Source organism: Prionailurus bengalensis, chromosome D4 (assembly GCF_016509475.1).
Source record: "Prionailurus bengalensis isolate Pbe53 chromosome D4, Fcat_Pben_1.1_paternal_pri, whole genome shotgun sequence".
Taxonomy (NCBI): Eukaryota; Metazoa; Chordata; class Mammalia; order Carnivora; family Felidae; genus Prionailurus; species Prionailurus bengalensis.
In genome coordinates, this window is record NC_057359.1 from 19,273,248 (window position 1) to 19,292,925 (window position 19,678).

The 19,678-nt window shown below is 40.5% G+C and overlaps 1 protein-coding gene across 2 annotated transcripts in view; it reads right to left on the bottom strand.

The window, feature by feature from the left end:
• Window positions 1–1,386: 1,386 nt before the first annotated feature.
• Window positions 1,387–19,678, bottom strand: part of LOC122474691 (guanine nucleotide-binding protein G(q) subunit alpha) — a 319,763-nt gene continuing 301,471 nt past the window's right edge. For both annotated transcript variants that reach the window (XM_043565730.1, XM_043565731.1), the window contains exon 7: window positions 1,387–6,752. In XM_043565730.1, the coding sequence (XP_043421665.1) occupies window positions 6,562–6,752 (191 nt within the window). In that variant the 3' untranslated portion in view covers window positions 1,387–6,561. The remainder of the gene's footprint in view (window positions 6,753–19,678) is intronic.

The following is a 19,678-nucleotide window of genomic DNA, read 5'->3' on the forward strand; positions in this document are numbered from 1 at the left end:
ACCGAAAACCTCTAAGTAGGCTGCGTCTAGAGTCAAAGGTCAAGTTAAAATAGTTGGCTCAAATAAGGTTGAGCGAGTTCATTTTTTCTGTGGGTTATGGGTTTTCAAGAGGATGGTGCAGACGGACATAGGTCCCAGAGGCCACAGAGTGGGGGGGATGATGGAGGCTGCCTGACACCTCACTTCCTAGGGGCGGTGGCGGGTGTGTGTGTGTGTGGGGGGGGAGTTGTAGGGACTGATCACTCCAGGCCTGTACTCACTGAGAGTCCTCAGTCACACCATCCTTTACTAGTAAGATCCAGGGGCGCCCGGGTGGCTCAGTCAGTTAAGCATCCAACTTCGGCTCAGGTCATGATCTCGCAGTTTGTGGGGTCAAATCCCGCATCGGGCTTTGTGATGGCACCTGAGCCTGGAGTTGCTTCGGATTCTGTGTCTCCCTCTCTGCCCCTCTCCCGCTCATACTCAGTCTCTCCTTGTCTCAAAAACAAAGATTAAATTAAAAAAAAAAATGCCCAAATTAAAAAAAAAAAAAAAGACCCAGGGAGGGGACACCGACTACCAGAAATGGTCTCTAAAGCATGCAAGAACAGGAGAGCCTCACCCAAAGGCTTTTAAGTGGAAGTTATACTTTCTAAAGTACTTGAAAGGACAAGTATGCCGAAAAAAGCCCAGAAAATTCCGTAAAGGCTGGGCTGCTAGTTGGGAAAGACCTGGCTGTAAGTGGCAGAAACAAGTTTTGATTTGGTTAGGGTTCTACATCCCTGCATATGCACCGATTTTCTAGAAAACCCTTTGCTATCCTCACCATCATTTTAACTTCACAAAGTTAAAGAAAGAAAAACTTGGCTTTAGCTGATCTCCAAAAAGCCTCAGGGTTTTTTTTTTCTAAGAGTCACAGCCCTAAAGGACACCTACACCAGGTCCTTTTTCCCATGTGGAGTGGACCTGTTCACTCTGGCTGCTCAAACAGGGAAGCTCTGACCAAGCATTTGCCTCTTTCAGCCAGTCGATCTTTCCTAATTCGAAGACTGCCTCGGGTTGAACGCAGGCAGCTCTTTGTAAGTCTTGACTGAGCAGCCATTAAATTGTGTATCTACAAGGTTTTTGCCACCTAAATTAGGTCAAGTTTAAAAAAAAAAAATGAAAAATGCTGTCAGTAGGACTATTTCCACTGAAGGAGAATAAAATCTGACTATATACAGAAGGGAAAACACTTTCTGTGTGTTTGCATAGAAATTATTAAACCTGGACAAGGCATATGTAGTATAAAGTGTTTTAGGAAAGGAAAAACTTAGTCCAAAACTCCCTAGAATACAAAACATTCTAGAAGAGGCTTAGGCAACTTCAAGAGAAGCAAAACTCAAGAATGAATACTGTAGTACAAAATTATGGCCAAAAATACTGTATTTTTAACCAGCAAGATCATTGGGGCATTATTATACAACATTAGGTGTTTTTTGCAAAACTAGTCCCCATCCCCAAACAATAGACAATACATGCATTTGAATGACATTTTAAGAACAGTAAATAGGATTCTTTTAAATACTGCAAGTTAAAAATGTTTTCTGACAAAACTCCCTAAATACATAGGTCTAGTAAGGGTTTCCAACATGATGACAGGTGAGGAATCCAGCAAGAAGTTGTATTTAGAGTACTTTGAGGAAAAGAAATCTACCAAAAACATGTGTTTAAGTCAAAGTAACCTGAACGTTACACAGCAATTTCCATCTCTTTCTAAACTGGACATTATTCTAGTGAAGAATATTTTCTTCCCTGTTTTTTTTTTTTTCCTACCTATCAAAGCTTATATGAAAGTCAGAATTGTTTTATCGAAGTAAGATCCAATTTTGCCCAATAGGTGTTTTTGAAATGTGTAAATGGCATTTACTATTGGGTTGGAATCCTATGGAGAAATGGAAGATACGTGATAAGGGAGGTAAGAAGGAAATTAATGTTTGAGCACCTACTATGTGCTGGGTGTGTATGCATACTTTGAACAGATGATTCTAGAGGCAAGAGTATTATTGAAAGGTCACTGGAAGTTGGGAAGACAGCAATGAATGGGTTGTTACTCTGTGAGGAAAAACAAATGACAAGTTTAGACTCTGTACTAAGTATTTACTAAACAGCAGGTGTCTGGCTCGAAGAATTTCTAACTAATCACGTACAACTAAGCCATTTCTTGTCCTAATTTGGTGGAACCAAAATGAAACCCCAAACACGTAGTTACCAGGACAGACCTATTAACGCTACATATGCTGGAAATATGTGGAGACAGATAAACAGACACTATTGTAAGTTTTAATTTTTGTGTGTTTCTAACCAAAGACAGCTCTTTGGGAGAACATAGTAATGAATACCAAGCACACCTTGTTTGTATCAATTGAGATGTTGTCAATTACCAATTAAGTGGTTTTAAACCCTTATTTAATTTTAAGAAGAGGAGCAATATACATTACAATACTTGGGTACACTTTATTTTTATATGGGTTAACATTCTTCTATATTTCATTTCATTCATTTTTTTTGAAAAACTGAAAACAAAGGGAAATTGAGGGTAATTTGAAGGTTATTTCCAACCAATATCTGAGTCTTGCAGTATCTCATTATACAGCCCTTTCTTCCCATTATTTTTTTTGCAAATAAGTCGTTTGACCCAAATCCAGCATAAATAGCTTCTTACCAATTCCTAACTTAAGACAACTAACATTTACAATCATGTGGCAGTATAAATTTTAAAATTACAGTTCATACACCTTGACAATCAAGATAGTCTAAAGTACAAAAAGTAAATTGTCCTTTAGCTGAATTACCTTTTTGTAATAGGCTTGCTAGTTAATCCACAAAAAAAAAATACAAGTTTCAGGTGTTCTTTGAATACCTTTTGTAGATGTCATATGCTAGTAAACAACAAATGCAGGTTCCTAAGATTTTTTTTCCCCCAAGTCTATTCATGACATTCAACAGAGCTCTTTGTATGAAAATGTTTTTTTAAAAAAACAAAACCTTCCAGGGGATTTATTGACTTCTGAATGGGTGTGTTATTTCCCTTTGTTTCAAGAGATGAGGCACAAACTTCTGGATTTAAGCTCTGTAAGGCATAGTACAAACCTCCAATTTACAAATGAGGAATTCTCTGTGGGTTTGGAACTGCCATGTCACGCAAAAAAAGGGAAAAATTATCTGTAAACTGGTACACTGCAATGTGGTGAGTCATGAAATGGCTGCTTGCCTTGGTATGCTGAAGAAAGGTTTTTGTGGTTTGTGTTTTTGTTTTTGAATAAGACATGCCCAAGTCACCAAAAACTGGCCACAGGCCTCCATTACCTGGAGCATCAATGGCAGGAGACAAGTGGCACACGCTTCTAACGCTTGCAATCACAATATAATAGAAAGCATGAGTAAACTTTTTTTTTTTATACAAAACTGAAAAGAATCCCTTCCCACCCCTAGCCCCTTCAATAAAACCCCAAAGAAACAGAAAAAAAAATCCTTTAGCTTCGATTGACTAGTGTGGATACAATTAGGTTTCCATGCATCACTGCAGCGAGGGTGATCAATTTCTTCCTTTCTCAAGAGAAAGGGATCTTGTCATGCACCCTCCGGCAAACAGCGAAGCCACCAACCTCAATTCTGCATAGCAATTCCATTCCAATTTCATAAAGACAAATAGAACAATCTTTCCCTGTTTGCTCAACTTCTTCGAGCTTTGAGATCATGTTTAATTGACTACATCTACTATAGCTCTATTAAATAGAATATCTTGATTCCCTAAAACTGTAACACTTAGGATCTTGTGATGAGGTTTTCTCTATACACACTGTAGGCCTTCAAATGTTATTGTTGACTTTTTTCTTCTTTCTTTTCTTTTTTACTTTTTTCTTTTTTTCTTTTTCCTTTTTTTCTTTTTTTTTCTTCTTTTTTTTTTCGTTTTTTTTTTGTTTTTTTTTTTTGTTTTTTTTTGTTTTTTTTTTTTTTTGCTGCACCAAATTTAAGATTGCCCTTTCAGGCAAGCAGTGGTCTCTAGCTGTTAAAACATTTCCTTAGTGGATCACAATAGCTTCTAAAACTGCCTTTCTAATAAAGGCCATCAGAGAGGTAATACTAAACTGTGCATTTGCCAAATAAGAATATGAATCGTATAAAAGCTCATATTCCAATCCTAGGTCAAATGGCAAAAGTTCTACAAAGTTGGTTTCCATGTTTGTATAAAAGCTCCGACTGATTTTTATGTATTTTGCTATGAAATTACCTTTGGGTCTTATCAGTACACCTCTACTCAGGAATGTGCAAATGATTTTATACAGCACGATGCTAGTACCGCTCTGTACGATAGTAAGGTTTTTTTTTTTTTCTTTTCTAAATGGAAAAAAAAAATATCCCTAGTCAGAAATAAACTGACAAATTTACATTCTCCTCTCTTAAAAAAGTAAATAAAATAACATTATTCAAAATGTGAATTAGCTATAAGACATACACTTACATAGATACATATCGATACAGCACATTCAATCTGCCAAAAAAAAAATGAACGATTACAAAGCCCGTATGGATGCGGCAATAGCAAGAGGTGTATGTACAATGACTAGAGCGTTCAGAATTGCACTAGACCTACAGGCAGTCTGGTTCTCAATTAAATTAGAGCTGCTTTCTGAGCAAAGTGAAAAAGTAACTTGTGGTGTTTGTGGCCGGGAAAGGAAGGAGAACATCCCACTACTGCTTAGTAACCCTGGTTCTCCTCTAGTAAGCCATTCATTTTCTCTTGCCTTCATTGTTTCCAAGAGTTGACGGATAGGGAAGTTTGGACTTGTGCCAGAGAGTACGATACTTAAAATAAGACCAGTGTCGTGGCCTAATTCTTATTCCCCAGCAGGTTTAAAATAATCTTTATTTCCTTAAATCGTATGTCAACTCAAGCTGCTGGACCGAAGCTCATCAATACAGGTGCTGTTTTGTTTTTTTGGGTTTTTTTTTTTTTTTGCATTTGTTGAAAAATTGCACATTGAGAACTCCAATGATCTCTCCTAAGAGGTTTAGTTACACAAATGCATGGTCTATAAAACACCGAGGGGTTAACTCTTAAGGAAGTCTTGTGGACCTAACTCAAATTCAACTTAATCGGTCACCGGTTTAAAAAGTTCACAAAGTTGGTAAACCAGCAGTAACATCGGATTTTGCAAACTAAAGGTGTCCGAATACTTGAATAACGTCCTTGGCAGACCTACTTGACCTTAAAGAAAACACGAAGGGTAAGACCGGCTTTAAAGGAAGAGACAGAAGCAGATTTCATGTTCTATCACAGAAGACACTATTTTACATTGCTGATTTGGACACTCGACACGAAACGCACACTAAATGTGATCTCGAGGGCAGAGAAAAGAATGGACCATGCCAGTCAAATTGGCAGTTACCTATTCTTGGGCAACTGGTGTTTCAGGTGGATTCTCAGCCAATTATTTAGGCCTCACACTCTTACTCTCTTCCATTTGTGAGATACTGGCTTTTACCTCCTGAAATTTTTACTACTTTACTTTTACAAAAAAGCCAGCTTTGGCAACACATACCCATAATAAATTATGGCCCAAACACTAAGGGGGGAAGAAAAGACGAAAATTTGAACCAAGGTGGGGAAAAATGAACAACCTAAGAAACAGGTTCTGGATAGCAGCCATTGGGGCAATGTAGTGTCTGTTGGGCATATACATATGTATAGAAAATGGTTTTTTTTTGTTTGTTTTTTTTTTTGGCATCTGCAATTTAAAGAGAGGGTAAAAAAAAGTAAGGGTGGAAGGACCATGGCACATGGCGTTAAAAAAAACACACAACTGTGGTCTCTGTTCTTGCCTTACTGTCTTCTGTCTGTGCATATTTCTCTCAGCAACCAAGCTATGGCTGAAGGTAGGAATCCAAAAGAAACGACCCTTCATTGTAAGACGGGCATCCACCCTCCTAGCCCAAAGTGAGGCAAGGTCATGTACTGATATAAAAGCAACTCTATATGTGTATCCAGAGCAATACATTGAAAACCACAGTGTTAACACTTAGAATCCTTCAGCAACACTACAAACCGTTTAACTTAAGCTGATGCCGATGGCTTAAATCAAATGGCGCTGTCCTGTCGTTGGAGAGAAAAACTTGACCACGAATGGAACTAGGATAAAGGCCGTTGTGACCCAGGGAAAATCAGGATGAGGGCAGGGGGTGAGGAAAAGGGCAATCAGCTTTGTTTTCCTCAATAGAAAAGAAAAAGAGAAAGAAACCACTCTTATCTTGGTGAGTGCATGACTGAGAATTGAAAATACATTGAGTCACAAGGTTTTTGCCTAAAAAAAAAAGACAGCGAGGAAGTGTGCTGGGACCGTACTTCAGCATCCTGTTTTTCCTCTGAATAGTTTAAATAAAATCATAATATTTACTACAAACCCTGTGGACACATTCACACAGAGTCCGGGACGGCAATAAATTAGTATTATGCAAATGGTTTTCCACAGAAATCCAGCCCCTCTTGTACAGCTTCAACAGCCCACCGGGGAAGGGACGGGCGGTACTGAGGAGGCACAATTAGACCAGATTGTACTCCTTCAGGTTCAACTGGAGGATGGTGTCCTTGACGGCGGCAAAGACAAAGCGGATGTTCTCGGTATCTGTGGCGCATGTGAAGTGGGAGTAGATAATTTTGTCACTGTCAGGGTTCAGGTCCACGAACATCTTCAGGATGAATTCTCGAGCTGCCTGGGCATCTCTCTGGGGTCCTGTTGGTCAAGGGAAGAAAGGGACGATTTGTCAGCGGATCTGTGGGTGCCTATAAGCAGTAAGTGTTCACTGGGTCGGTAACAATGCCATGGAGAGGACGCTTGCGCTGCAGATTTGATCCGTTAAAACCATCTTCCCCAACTCGAGTATGTGCAACTGTTCCTCTTTGGCATGTTATCTGACCATCCATTCGTCTGCCTGTCCGTCCACCCACCCACCCACCCACCCACAAGGTGTGGTTAGGTGAAAAGAGGCATATGGATAGAGCTGCCTTAGGCTCTCCTGTCAATCTGCCTCCCAGGGGCCCCTCGCCCCTGCTGTGGATCTTTTTACATTCTCCAGACTGAAATCTGTTTCAGAATAGTTCCTGGGGCACCTGGGTGGCTCAGTTGGTTGAGCAGCGGACTCTTGGTTTCAGGTCATGAGCTCCAAGCTGACAGTGGGGGGCCTACTTGGGATTCTCTCTCTGCCCCATCCCTGTTCATGCTCACTAGCTCGCTCGCTCTCTCAAAATAAATTTGAAAAAAAAAAAATCTTATGTCAGGTCCACCTTCGATTGTGCTCTGCTACCTAGCTTCTGGATTGCTGGTGTTTCTGGGCACACTCCATTTACGTAGTATTCAATTCACTATGTGTGATAAGAGAAAGACTGGTGTATGTTTCCTTAGCTTTATTTGGGGTGTCTTCCAGGCTGAACACTCTTCTAGATGCCTTAAAACAGGACTGCAATGTATTTACGAGGGTATAGTAAAAGTTTAGCTTAAAATTTTGCAATGAGGGGTGCCTGCGTGGCTTAGTCGGTTAAGTGTTCGATTTTGGCTCAGGTCACGATCTCGTGGTTTGTGAGTTCGAGCCCCACGTCAGGCTCTGTGCTGTTAGCTTGGAACCGGGGGCCCGCTTCATATTCTGTGTGTCTCTCTCTGACCCTTCCCTGCTCGTTCTCTCTCAAAAATAAACATTAAAGTCTTTAATTTTTTTAAGTTTATTCATTTATTTTGAGAGAGACAGACCCAGTGAGAATGGGGGAAGGAGAGAGAGAGAATTCCAAGCAGGCTCCACACTGGCAGCACAGAGCCTGATGCGGGGCTCGAACCCACGAAACCGTGAGATCATGACCCGAGCAGAAACCAAGAGTCGGTCTGCTCAACCGACTGAGCCACTCAGGAGCCCCAAATATTAAAATCTTAAAAAAAAAAAAAAAAAAAAAAGTAAAATTTCGCAATGCATTCTTAGATAGGGTGCCAACATCATAGGCAACAAAAGAAAAATTGGACCTCATCAAAATTTAAAAGTTTTGGGCATCCAAGGACACCATCAAGACAGGGAAGAGACCACCTACAGAATGGGTGAAAATAGTGGCCAAACACATAGCTCATAAGAGGTTAACTTCCAGAAAATAGAACTCCTATAACTCAGCAACAAAAAGACAATCTGAATAAAAAATGGGCAAAAGGGCCTGAATAGACATTTCTCCAAAGATATATAGCTGGCCAATGAGCACAGAGAGGCTCAACATTCTTAATCATCAGGGAAATGCAAATCAAAACCACTGTGAGCTATTATTTCACATCTGCCAGAATGGCGATGATAAAAAGGATACAGTATGGGCAAGGATGTTGAAAAATCTGAACGCTTGTGCATTGTTGGTGGGAACGTGCAACGGTGTAGCTGCTGTCGAAAACAGGTGGATAGTTCCTCCCAAAGCTAAACATAGATGACCAAATGGCCGGCAATTGTATTCCTAGGTATATATATCCAAAGTAAGGACTCTGGGGCGCCTGGGTGGCTCAGTCGGTTGGGCCTCCCACTCTTGATTTTGGCTTAGGTCGTGATCTTACAGTTTGGGAGATCGAGCCCATAGTGTCACTGTGCTACAGTGCATACAGCCTGCCTCAGCTTCTCTTTCCCTGCCCCTCCCCTGCTTGTGCTCTCTAAATAAACTTAAAAATAAAGGGGGGGGGGATTCTACTAGTTACTTAAACAATGAATTTCACTGTTGTATTATTCATAAGAACCAAAAGGTGGAAAGGACCCAAGTGTCCATCAACTGAGGAACAGAAAGAAATGGATAAACCAGAGGTAGGAGACACACAAGGGGATGTTACTCATCCATGGACAAGTTATGATGGCTGCCACAACACCCATGAACCTTGAAAACATGATGTTAAGTAAAATAAGCCAGACCAAAGAACACATCTTGTATGCACCTATAGGAGGTACCCAGAATAGGCAAATTTATAGAGACAAAGTAGATTAGAGGTTGGCTGGGGTGAGGGGGAAGTGAGTTAGTGCTTCAGGGTCACAGAATTTCTGTTTGGGGTGAGGAAAAAGTTTTGGGAATAGTGACGGTGCACAGCACTGCGAACGTAATTGTCACTCAACTGCATGCTTTAAGATGATGAAGATGACACATTTTAATGTGTAAGTTATGGTAAAACGTACTTCAAAAAGCCCTGAATTGTAGCTTTAAATGGGTAAATTACATGGTATGTGAATTATAGGTCAATAAAGCGGTTTTAAAAACTTATTTAATAGATCCTGACAAATGTATTAATTTAAAATTTATTAACTAGGTGTGGTGTCTTAACGTTACTATCGAGTACCGAGTATCCATCTTAGTCTTTGAGGCCCATATATGTACATTTCCCCCGTCTTTTCCATCCTAAGAAAGAAGCAGGTCCTGCCATAGCCTTCTCCTCCTCCACTTCCTTCTGACAGGACCATCTCAAGATCCACAGCCTCCATTTTTTTCTGTCAAGATTCTTGTTATCTACCGGTTGGGATAAAGAAATCTTGGAACACTATACTGAGGGCCTGACTACTGCTTCCAACTAAATGCATCGTGAATTTTAGACAGCCAACTTAAAAAGACTTTTCAAAATGGCCTGATTGCAAATTGGGGATTGCCCCTATGAGTTTATATCTAACCCTGCCAGAAGGAGGAGAGAAAGAACCATGAAGACAAATGGGTTATTCCCACTTGAACAATGACCACAAAAGTAATGTTTGAATTTTTGACTTCAGTGACCAGAATTGAAATTTTTGTCAGCAATTAAGAAGGCTGGCATCATAATGAAAGTGCCATAATACTATGATTATAATGTCCTGTTTTTCTCAATGTACTATTAAGTTATTAATTCCATAGCAGTAATAGAAAATATTTAGAACTAGGACTAATAGACTGTTGGGGTTGGAGAAGGTTCCCATATAAAGGAACCCCAGCTTTCTGGTTTGTGAAGGAAGTTCCCTTTGGTTTTGTATATCTATCCTATTTGAGAAAAAAGGGGCTATTTTTTTTAAGCCCTCAGAACTAAAGTTCAGTGAAGATCACTTGCAGTGTGTTAAGTTTTTAAGCATAAATTATTTGAATAAACACAAACTACAAAGAAATCCTTACAGACATCCTAGCACACACAGAGTACCAGAGTCTCTCTGAACAATTCTGCAATTCACGTCCATGTGGAAACGGTAATTTCTCTTTCTGAAGAGAAATACAGAAATGGCACTCATTATGATTAAGACCTTGGAAGTGCAGAAATGTGGAAGTGTGAAGTTCATAATACTATAAACATGTTTGTTATAAAAACAGTACTGCAGAGTAGGCCTAGAATTTTTTTCAGTTGTAGCTCATCTTACAAGGGCTTTGTATGCAAAGACAGCTGTGTTTGCTTTGTGAATAAGTGTCTTTTTTTTTCTTTTCTTTTCTTTTTCCATGGCTAAGTCGCCTGTGTGCCTTACGTGCACGTTGGGGAGGTTAACAGTAAAAACCGTGTTCACGGTTTAAGACCTTCGCAAGGCAGGCACATGGGAAGGAAAATGCTTACAGTGATGGGGGAATCCAGGGAAATTTACTGGATGGAGGAGATAGGTAAAGAGAGGAGGATGATGTGGCAAAGAGGAAAAAAAAAATTATCCCAAACAGCTGTTGCAGAAAAAAAGTCTTGTGCTGCAGAAAAATCAAACCCACATGTGGCATGCTGTGGGCGCTGTGCTGAGCACTTAAGCGTTGGTGGCTTTGCTCTGTGGGGTAGGCTGTGCTGTGTTTATCCCCTGCCGTCCTGTATGCAAGCACATCAGGTTTGCAGGTGGCCATGTATGGAGTGGGGTGTCATTTCTTACCTGCTGATTCTCATTGGATTACGAGAACAATTAAGAGAGTCTCTTCTAGGGGCGTCAGGCAAACGTGTTAAAGTGTAACCAGATGCTTCGTGCCCATCTGATTCAGGTAGATCTAGTGGTTAAAGACTAGTCTGTTGTTGTTGGAGACCAGGTTAGCTACGTGTTAAGTTTCCTTCCTTTCTTCTTCTTTTTTAAATGTTGGTTTATTTTTGAGAGCGACAGACAGACGGAGGCACAAAACCTGATGCGGGGCTCCAACTCACGAATGGTGAGATCGTGACCTGAGCCACCCAGGCAGCTCAAGTTTCCTTCCTTCCATAGTTTCCTCAGGAACAGTGAGGGATAGATAGGGTTGATGAAATTTTAACAGTGCCAACTAGTGGCAAATGAAAAGGAGTGAAAATGAAAACACTGTTAAAGGCTAGCAAAGTATTTGGTTTTAAAGGCACAATAAAGCACAGTAAAGTACTTGGATAGGGGACAGGAACACACTGCTAACAAACTAGACAGAGGACTGTATCTAATACCTGGTAACATCCCCAAAGTTTCTATTTCAATGCACCAACCTTTAGAATCTTACACACATTTTTTTTTTAATTTTTTTTTTTTAACATTTATTTATTTTTGAGACAGAGAGACACAGAGCATGAACAGGGGAGGGGCAGAGAGAGAGGGAGACACAGAATCGGAAACAGGCTCCAGGCTCCGAGCCATCAGCCCAGAGCCCGACGCGGGGCTCGAACTCCCGGACCGCGAGATCGTGACCTGGCTGAAGTTGGACGCTTAACCGACGGCGCCACCCAGGCGCCCCAAATCTTACACACATTTGAGAAGGGAAATTCAGTTCACCAAAGACGCAACCTTGCCCACTCTGTGAGCCAGCACCATACCCAATGCATGTGGGATGAAAACATGAGTAAAACTCCATCCTTGATGTGCTTGTATCTTCTCAGAAAGCTATAAAGCCAAACTGAATTATTCGTGTTTTGAAGAAATCACCTTTCTGAGGGAGCTTTTAGAAGCATAGAAACAATGTTGAACTGATATCCCCTGTAGATCCTATGTCGATAACAGAATTTTAAAAATGGCGGGGGGTGGAGGGGCTGGGCGCCTGGGTGGCTCAGTTGGTTAAGTGCCCGACTTTGGCTCAGGGCATCATCGCACGGTTTATGAGTTTGAACCCCACACTGGGCTCTCTGCTGGCAGTGCAGAGTCCACTTCGGATCCACTGTCTTCCGTATCCCACTAAGTGACTTATATATGGTTCTATTCAATTATTTACTATGAAAAAGAAATTGAGTCGTTGAATACACATGTCCAAACCTACAATGCAAGTGGCAGAGCTGGAACTCTGTGACACTCAAAGCTGTCCTCTTAACTACTATTCATGTAGATCTGGGTTTGTCACACTTTCTCTGTAATGCACCAGAGAGTTTGGTTCTGGTCCAATATGGTGACATAGGAAGGCCCTAAACTCACCTCCTCTGTGACACGTGTTATCTACACCTACTGATAGAGCAAATCTTCTTGATGAACTGAGGACTGACTGAACAGCTTCTGCACAACCAAAGATGGAGAGACCACACAGAGAATGGCAAGAGAGATGGAGACACGGTAATGAGGGGGATGTCCCCCCACAACGCTACCAACTGTAGGGGGGAGGGGATAGTACTGAGGGGCTGTGGGCAGACCTGTCTATGGGCCCAGAAAACAAGCCATGGGTCAAAAGGGTAACTAGAATGTAAAGGGACCAGCCCTAGAACCTGCCAAAAGATGGGGATGCTGCTGGCACTCTCTCCTGGTCACAGGGGCTGGGGAGTACCACAGTTGATGTGGCCTCCACCATGACAGGAGTAGTGTGTGGCTACCATGGCTGGCCTGCTGCCTCAGGGAGGCCTGGGCCCCTAGCCCATACCAGCCCCAACTGTCCCACCTGGGTGGCCCCAGCACCAAGCACATGGGCACATCCCTGGTCAGTGCTCACTAGAGTTTTAGCCAGCACACCAAGAGGACACAAGAACAAAGCACATCAGAACACTCCAGGTTCCAACCACTTGGCTATAGCAGCCCTGCCAGGGCACCACGCTCTGGAGCCCTCTGGGAAGTACCCTGGAATGCCTGGAGACCTGTACCCTGTCTTGGCTCTGGCCATTGGGCCCTCTGTGCTGACTACACTGGGACACTCTGGCTTGTACCGACTTGAACTTCAACCGTCCTCCCAGGGCGCCCTCTGAGTGGAGAGCCCTGGAACCACCCCTGTGCTGACAGCCCCAGGACCCCTGGCTTGAACCTATTTCCTCTTCCGTTGTCTTGCCTTCAGATTTAACTGTCCTGCCAAGGCACCCTTTGTGTGGAAAGCCCCGGGATCCCCCAGCTTACACTCATTTCAGCTTTGTTCTGCTATGGTGCTGCCTGTATGGAGAGGCCGGCTATACCACCAGGGCAACCCCAGCATGAGGTGCTCTGGAATCCCCAGCTCATGCCACCCAGAGCTCCTTCCAAAGTCAGCAGGCACACACAGTCTACACAGGGGACGACCACGTACAAGACTATTCCATCTACTGTAGCTGTTCCGCCTACTTCATGGAAACAGACAAAGTCAAACACAAAGAGGAGACAGAAGAATATGCTCCGAACAAAAGAAGAAGACAAAAGCTAAGGAAAAGACCTAAAGTGAAATCAAGATGAACACTAGGCCTGATAAAGAGTTTAAAGTAACGGTCATAGTGCTCGCTTTGGCAGCACATATACTAAAGTAAGTGTCATAGATGCTGCAGAGGATGTGCAGAAACGGGAACCCTCTTGCACTGTTGGTGGGAATGCAAACTGGTGCAGCCATTCTGGAAAACAGTGTGGAGGTTCCTTAAAAAATTAAAAATAGATCTACCCTATGACCCAGCAGTAGCACTGCTAGAAACTAATCCAAGGGATACAGGAGTGCTGATACATAGGGGCACTTGTACCCCAACGTTTATAGCAGCACTTTCAACAACAGCCAAATTATGGAAAGAGCATAAATGTCCATCAACTGATGAATGGATAAAGAAATTGTGGTTTATATACACAATGGAATACTACGTGGCAAGGAGAAAGAAGGAAATCTGGCCTTCTGTAGCAACGTGGATGGGACTGGAGAGTGTTATGCTAAGTGAAATAAGTCATACAGAGACAGACAGGTACCATATGTTTTCACTCTTATGTGGATCCTGAGAAACTTAAGACCATGGGGAGGGGAAGGGGGAAAAAAAAGTTAGAGAGGGAGGGAGGCAAACCATAAGAGATTCTTAAAAACTGAGAATAAACTGAGGATTGATGGGGGGGGGGGTGGAAGGGAGGGGGAAGTGGGTGATGGGCACTGGGTGTTGTACGGAAACTAAGTTGACAATAAATTTCATATTAAAAATGAAAAAAAATAAAGCATCATAAACATGCTCACTGCCTTAGAAGACTGGAAGAACTCAGAGCTTTAACAAGAAGAACTATTTTAAAAAAATCAACCAGAATTGGAGAATACAATAACAAAAGTGAAAAATACACTAGAGGGAATCAATAGTAAATACGTGTATGCAGAAAAGCAAATTAGTGATGAGGAAGACACGGTGATGGTAAGCACATATACTGAACAGTAGAAAGAAAAAAATTTTTAAATGAGGATAGGTTAAAGGATCTCTTGGACAACATCAAGCAAACGTACATTTGCATTATAGGGCACCAGAAGGGGAAAAGAAAGGGGTGGGCAGCTTATGTGAAGAAGTAAAAGTTGAACACTTCCCCAACCTGAGAAAAAAAACAGATACTTAGGGTCAGAAAGCACAGAGAGTCCCAAATAAGATGAATACAAGGAGGCCCACAAACACAGTAGTTAAATGTCAATGGTTAAAGAGAATTTTAAAAGCAGCAAGAGAGAAGCAAAAAGCAATATACAAGGTAAACCCCATAAGTCTATCACATGATTTTTCAGCAGAAACATGGCAGGCTGGAAGTAAGGGGCATGATATAGTCAGAGTGCTAAAAGGAATAAAAAAAACCCTACAACCAAGAATACTCTAACCAGTGAAGTTATCATGCAGAATTGAAGGAGAGATACTGAGTTTCCCAGACAAGCAAAAGGTAAAGGAATTCATCACTACTAAAATGGCCTTACAGGGGCACCTGGGTGGCACAGTCGGTTAAGCGTCCGACTTCAGCCAGGTCACGATCTCGCGGTCCGTGAGTTCGAGCCCCGCGTCAGGCTCTGGGCTGATGGCTCAGAGCCTGGAGCCTGTTTCCGATTCTGTGTCTCCTTCTCTCTCTGCCCCTCCCCTGTTCATGCTCTGTCTCTCTCTGTCCCAAAAATAAATAAACGTTGAAAAAAAAATTTTTAAAAATAAAATGGCCTTACAAGAAATGTTAAAGAGATTTAGGTGGAAAAGGGTATAATTAGAAGAAAATTATGAATAAAAAGATATAAAATGAGAGAATATTTACATAAAATGTGGAGGGGGAAGTAAAAAAGTTCTCTTACAATGTGTTCAAACTTCAACGACCGTCACCTTGACACAGACTGCTATACACTTAGGGTGTTATAGGAATCCTGTAACTGCATGCCCAAAGCCTATAATATAGATACACAAAAAATAAAAAGAAAGCCAAGCATAACACTACAGAGAGTCATCACAAGAGAGCAAGAGCAGAAGAAAGGAACGGAGAAGAATTACAAAAACAACCAAACAAAACAATTAACAAAATGGCAGTAAGTAACTACCTATCAACAATTATTTTAAATATAAATGGTCTAAATTCTCCATCAAAAGACATAGGGTGGCAGAACGGAGAAAAAAAAAACACGACCCCTCTTAATGCTGCCCACAAGAGACTCACATCAGACCTAAAGACACATACAGACTGAATGTGAACAGCTGGATAAAGATACTCCATACAAATGAAAGTTAAAAAAAAAACAAAGCTAGAGTACCAATACATATATCAGATAAAAAATACATTTTAAAACAAAGGCTGTAACAAGAGACAAAGAGAGCATTATATAATGGTAAAGGGGTTAACCCATCAAGAGGACAAAAAAAATTGTAAATATTTATGCACCCAACACTGGAGCACCTAAATACAGAAAGCAAATATTAATGACATAAAGAGAGAAACTGACAGTAATAAAATGATACTAAGGGTCTCTGAAACCCATGTACATCAATGAATACACAATCCAGGCAGAAAATCAATAAGGAGACCATGTCTTTGAATGACATATTAGACAAGATATAGAAATTCTATCCAAAACCAACAAAATGCACATGGGACATTCTTCAGGAGACAAGTCTCAATAAATTTAAGAAGATTAGAATCATATCATGCATCTTTTCTGACCAGAATGGTATGAAACTAGAAATCAATAGTAAGAAAAAAACTGGAAAAAACATAAACACACAGAGGCTAAACAACATGGTACTAAACAACCCATGGGCCAACAAAGAAATCCAAGAGCAAATTAAAAAATACATGGAGACAAATGAAAATGAAAACACAAAGTTCCAAAATCTTTGATATGCAGCAGTTCTAAGAGTGAAATTTGTAATGATACAGACATACCTCAAGAAACAAGAATCTCAAACAATCTGACATTATACCTATAGGAACTAGAAAAAGAACAAAAAAGCCTGAGATTAGAAGGAAGGACATAATAAACATCAGATCAGAAATAAATGAAATAGAGACTAAAAAAATAAACAAAATTGATAAACCTTTAGTCAAACTCATCTAGAAATAAAGAGAAGTAACAACCAACCACAGAAATACAAAGGAATGTAAGAGACTACTACAAAAAATTATATATCAATAAACTGGACAATCTAGAATAGATAAATTTTTAAAAACATACAATCTTCCAAAACTGAATCAGGATGAAATAGAAAATCTGAACAGATCAATTGCTAGTAACAGAATGGAACTGGTAATCAAATATGTCCCAACAAACAAAAGTCCAGGTGGTTTCACAGGTGAATTCCACCAAACATTTAAAAAAGAATTAGTATCTATTCTGAATTGGCTATATCCATCTATTACAAAAATCAGAGAGGAAGGAAAGCTTCCAGATACATTCTACAAGGTCAGCATTACCCTCCTACCCAAACCAGTTACACTACAAAAACAAAAAACAAACCCAAAAAACCCTACAGGCCAATCTCTCTGATGAACTTAAATGCAACAATCAGCAAAATATTAGCAAACCACTTTGAATAATACACTAAAAGGATCATTCACCATGGTCACATGGGATTCATTCCAGGGATCCAAAGGTGGTTCAATATTCACAATCAATGTGATACAACCCATTAACAAAATGAAAGATAAAAACTATATGATCATCTCAAGAGATGCATCAAAAGCATTTGACAAAATTCAACATCTGTTCATGATGAAAATCCTCAACAAAGTTACCTTAGAGGGAACATACCTCGAGATAATAAAGGCCACATAAGAAAAACCCACAGCTAGTGTCACACTCAATAGGGAAAAACATTTTCCCGAAGATCAGGATGTTCACTCTCACTACTTTCATTCAATACAGTACTCCAAGTACTAGACACAGTAATCAGACAAGAAAAAAGAATAAAAGGCATGCAAACTGGTAAGGAAGAAGTTAAACTGTCACTATGTGTACACTGTATTTTTTAATAAAACCTTTATTGTTTTAATTTTTAGAAACAGCAAGACTATATGCATGGGAGAGGGGCAGAGGGAGAGAGAGAGAGTCCCAAGCTCGGATTCTCAGGACTCAGGGCTCGATCCCACGACCCTGGGATCATGATTTGTGCTAAAACAAGAGTCAGTCGCTCAACCAGGTGCTCCTATACACTGTATTTCTTTACAGAGAAAACCCCAAAGACTTTACAAAAAACTACTAGAAGTCATAAGTAAAGTTTCAGGATACGAAATTAATACACAAAAGTTAGTTGCGTTTCTATACACTAATGACGTAGTAGCAGAAAGTGAAATGAAGAAAACAATCCTATTGACAGTTGAGCCCCAAATAAGAAAATACCCAGGAATAAAATGAACCAAGAAGGTGAAAGATCTGTACTCTGAAAACTATAAAACTGATGAAACAAACTGAAGATAACACAAACAAATGAAAAATTTTCCATGCCTATGGATTGGAAAAATTAGTATCATTAAAAAGTCCATACTACCCAGAGCAATCGACAGATTCCAGAAAATCCCTATCATAATACCAAGAGCATTTTTCACAGAAATAGTACAACCAATCCTAAAATTTGTATGGAACCACAAAAGACCCTGAATAGCCAAAGCAATCGAGAGGAACAAGAACAAAGCTGGAGGTATCACAATCCCAAATTTCAAGATCTACTACAAAACTGTAGTAATCACGGGGCGCCTGGGTGGCTCAGTCAGTTGAACTTCCGACTTTGGCTCAGGTCACGATCTCGCCGTCTGTGAGTTCGAGCCCCGCGTCAGGCTCTGTGCTGACAGCTCAGAGACTGGAGCCTGCTTTGGATTCTGTGTCTCCCTGTCTCTCTAACCCTCCCCCGCTCATGCTCTGTCTCTCTCTGTCTCAAAAATAAAATAAAACACTAAAAAAAAAAATTAAAAAAAAAAACTAGTAATCACAACACTATGGTACTAGCACAAAATCATATACATAGATCAATGGAATGGAGAGCCCAGAAATAAACCCATGCTTATATGATCAATTATTCTATGATGGAGGGGGCAAGAATACACAATGTGGAGAAGACAGTCTCTTTAATGAACGGTGCTGGGAAAACTGGACAGCTACATGAAAAATAATGAAACTGGACCACTTTCTTCCATCACATACAAAAATAAACTCAAAATGGATTGAAGACCTAAATGTGAGACCTAAAACCGTAAAACAAATGATACGTTTGATAAGAGTTGAATATCCAAAATATATAAAGAACTTACACAACTCAACACTAACAACACAGTTAATCTGATTAAAAATGGACAGAGGACCCGAATAGACATTTTTCCAACAGGTACATAAAAATTAAAACCACACCGAGATATCACCTCACACTAGTCACAATGGGTAAAATAAAAACCCAAGGAACAAGTGTTGGCGAAGATGTGGAGAAAAAGGAACCCTTGTGCTCTGTTGGTGGGAATACAGACTGGTGTAACCACTGTGGAAAACAGTATGGAAACTCCTCAAAAAAATTAAAAATAGAATTACCATATGATCCGTAATCCTGGCAAAAGTGAAAACAATGTGAAGACACACATGCACACCTATGTTTATAGCAGTATTGTTTACAATAGCCAAGATACAGAAGGAATGTAAGTGTCCATCAATAGACAAATGGATAAGGGAGATGTGTGTGTGTGTGTGTGTGTGTGTGTGTACACAGAGGAATACTATGCAGCCATAATAAAAGATGAGACATAATAAAAGACAAATGGATACACACACACACACACACACACACACACACACACACACACAGGAATACTATGCAGCCATAATAAAAGATGAGACAGTGCCATTGAGACAACATGGACGGACCTCGAGAGTATAATGCTAAGTGATGTAAGTCAGAGAGAGACAAATAGTATATGATTTAACTTGTATGGAATCTAAAAAACAAAACAAATGAATAAACAAAAGGGAGAAACAGACCCATAAATACTAACAACTGATGGCTGCCAGAGAGCAGGCAGATGGGGGAGGTGGGGAAAATGACAAAAGGGGGGAGGGAGATTCAGGCTTCTAGCTGTGGAATGAGGTCCAGGGATCACAGGCGCAGCAAAGAGAACACAGTCAATGGTA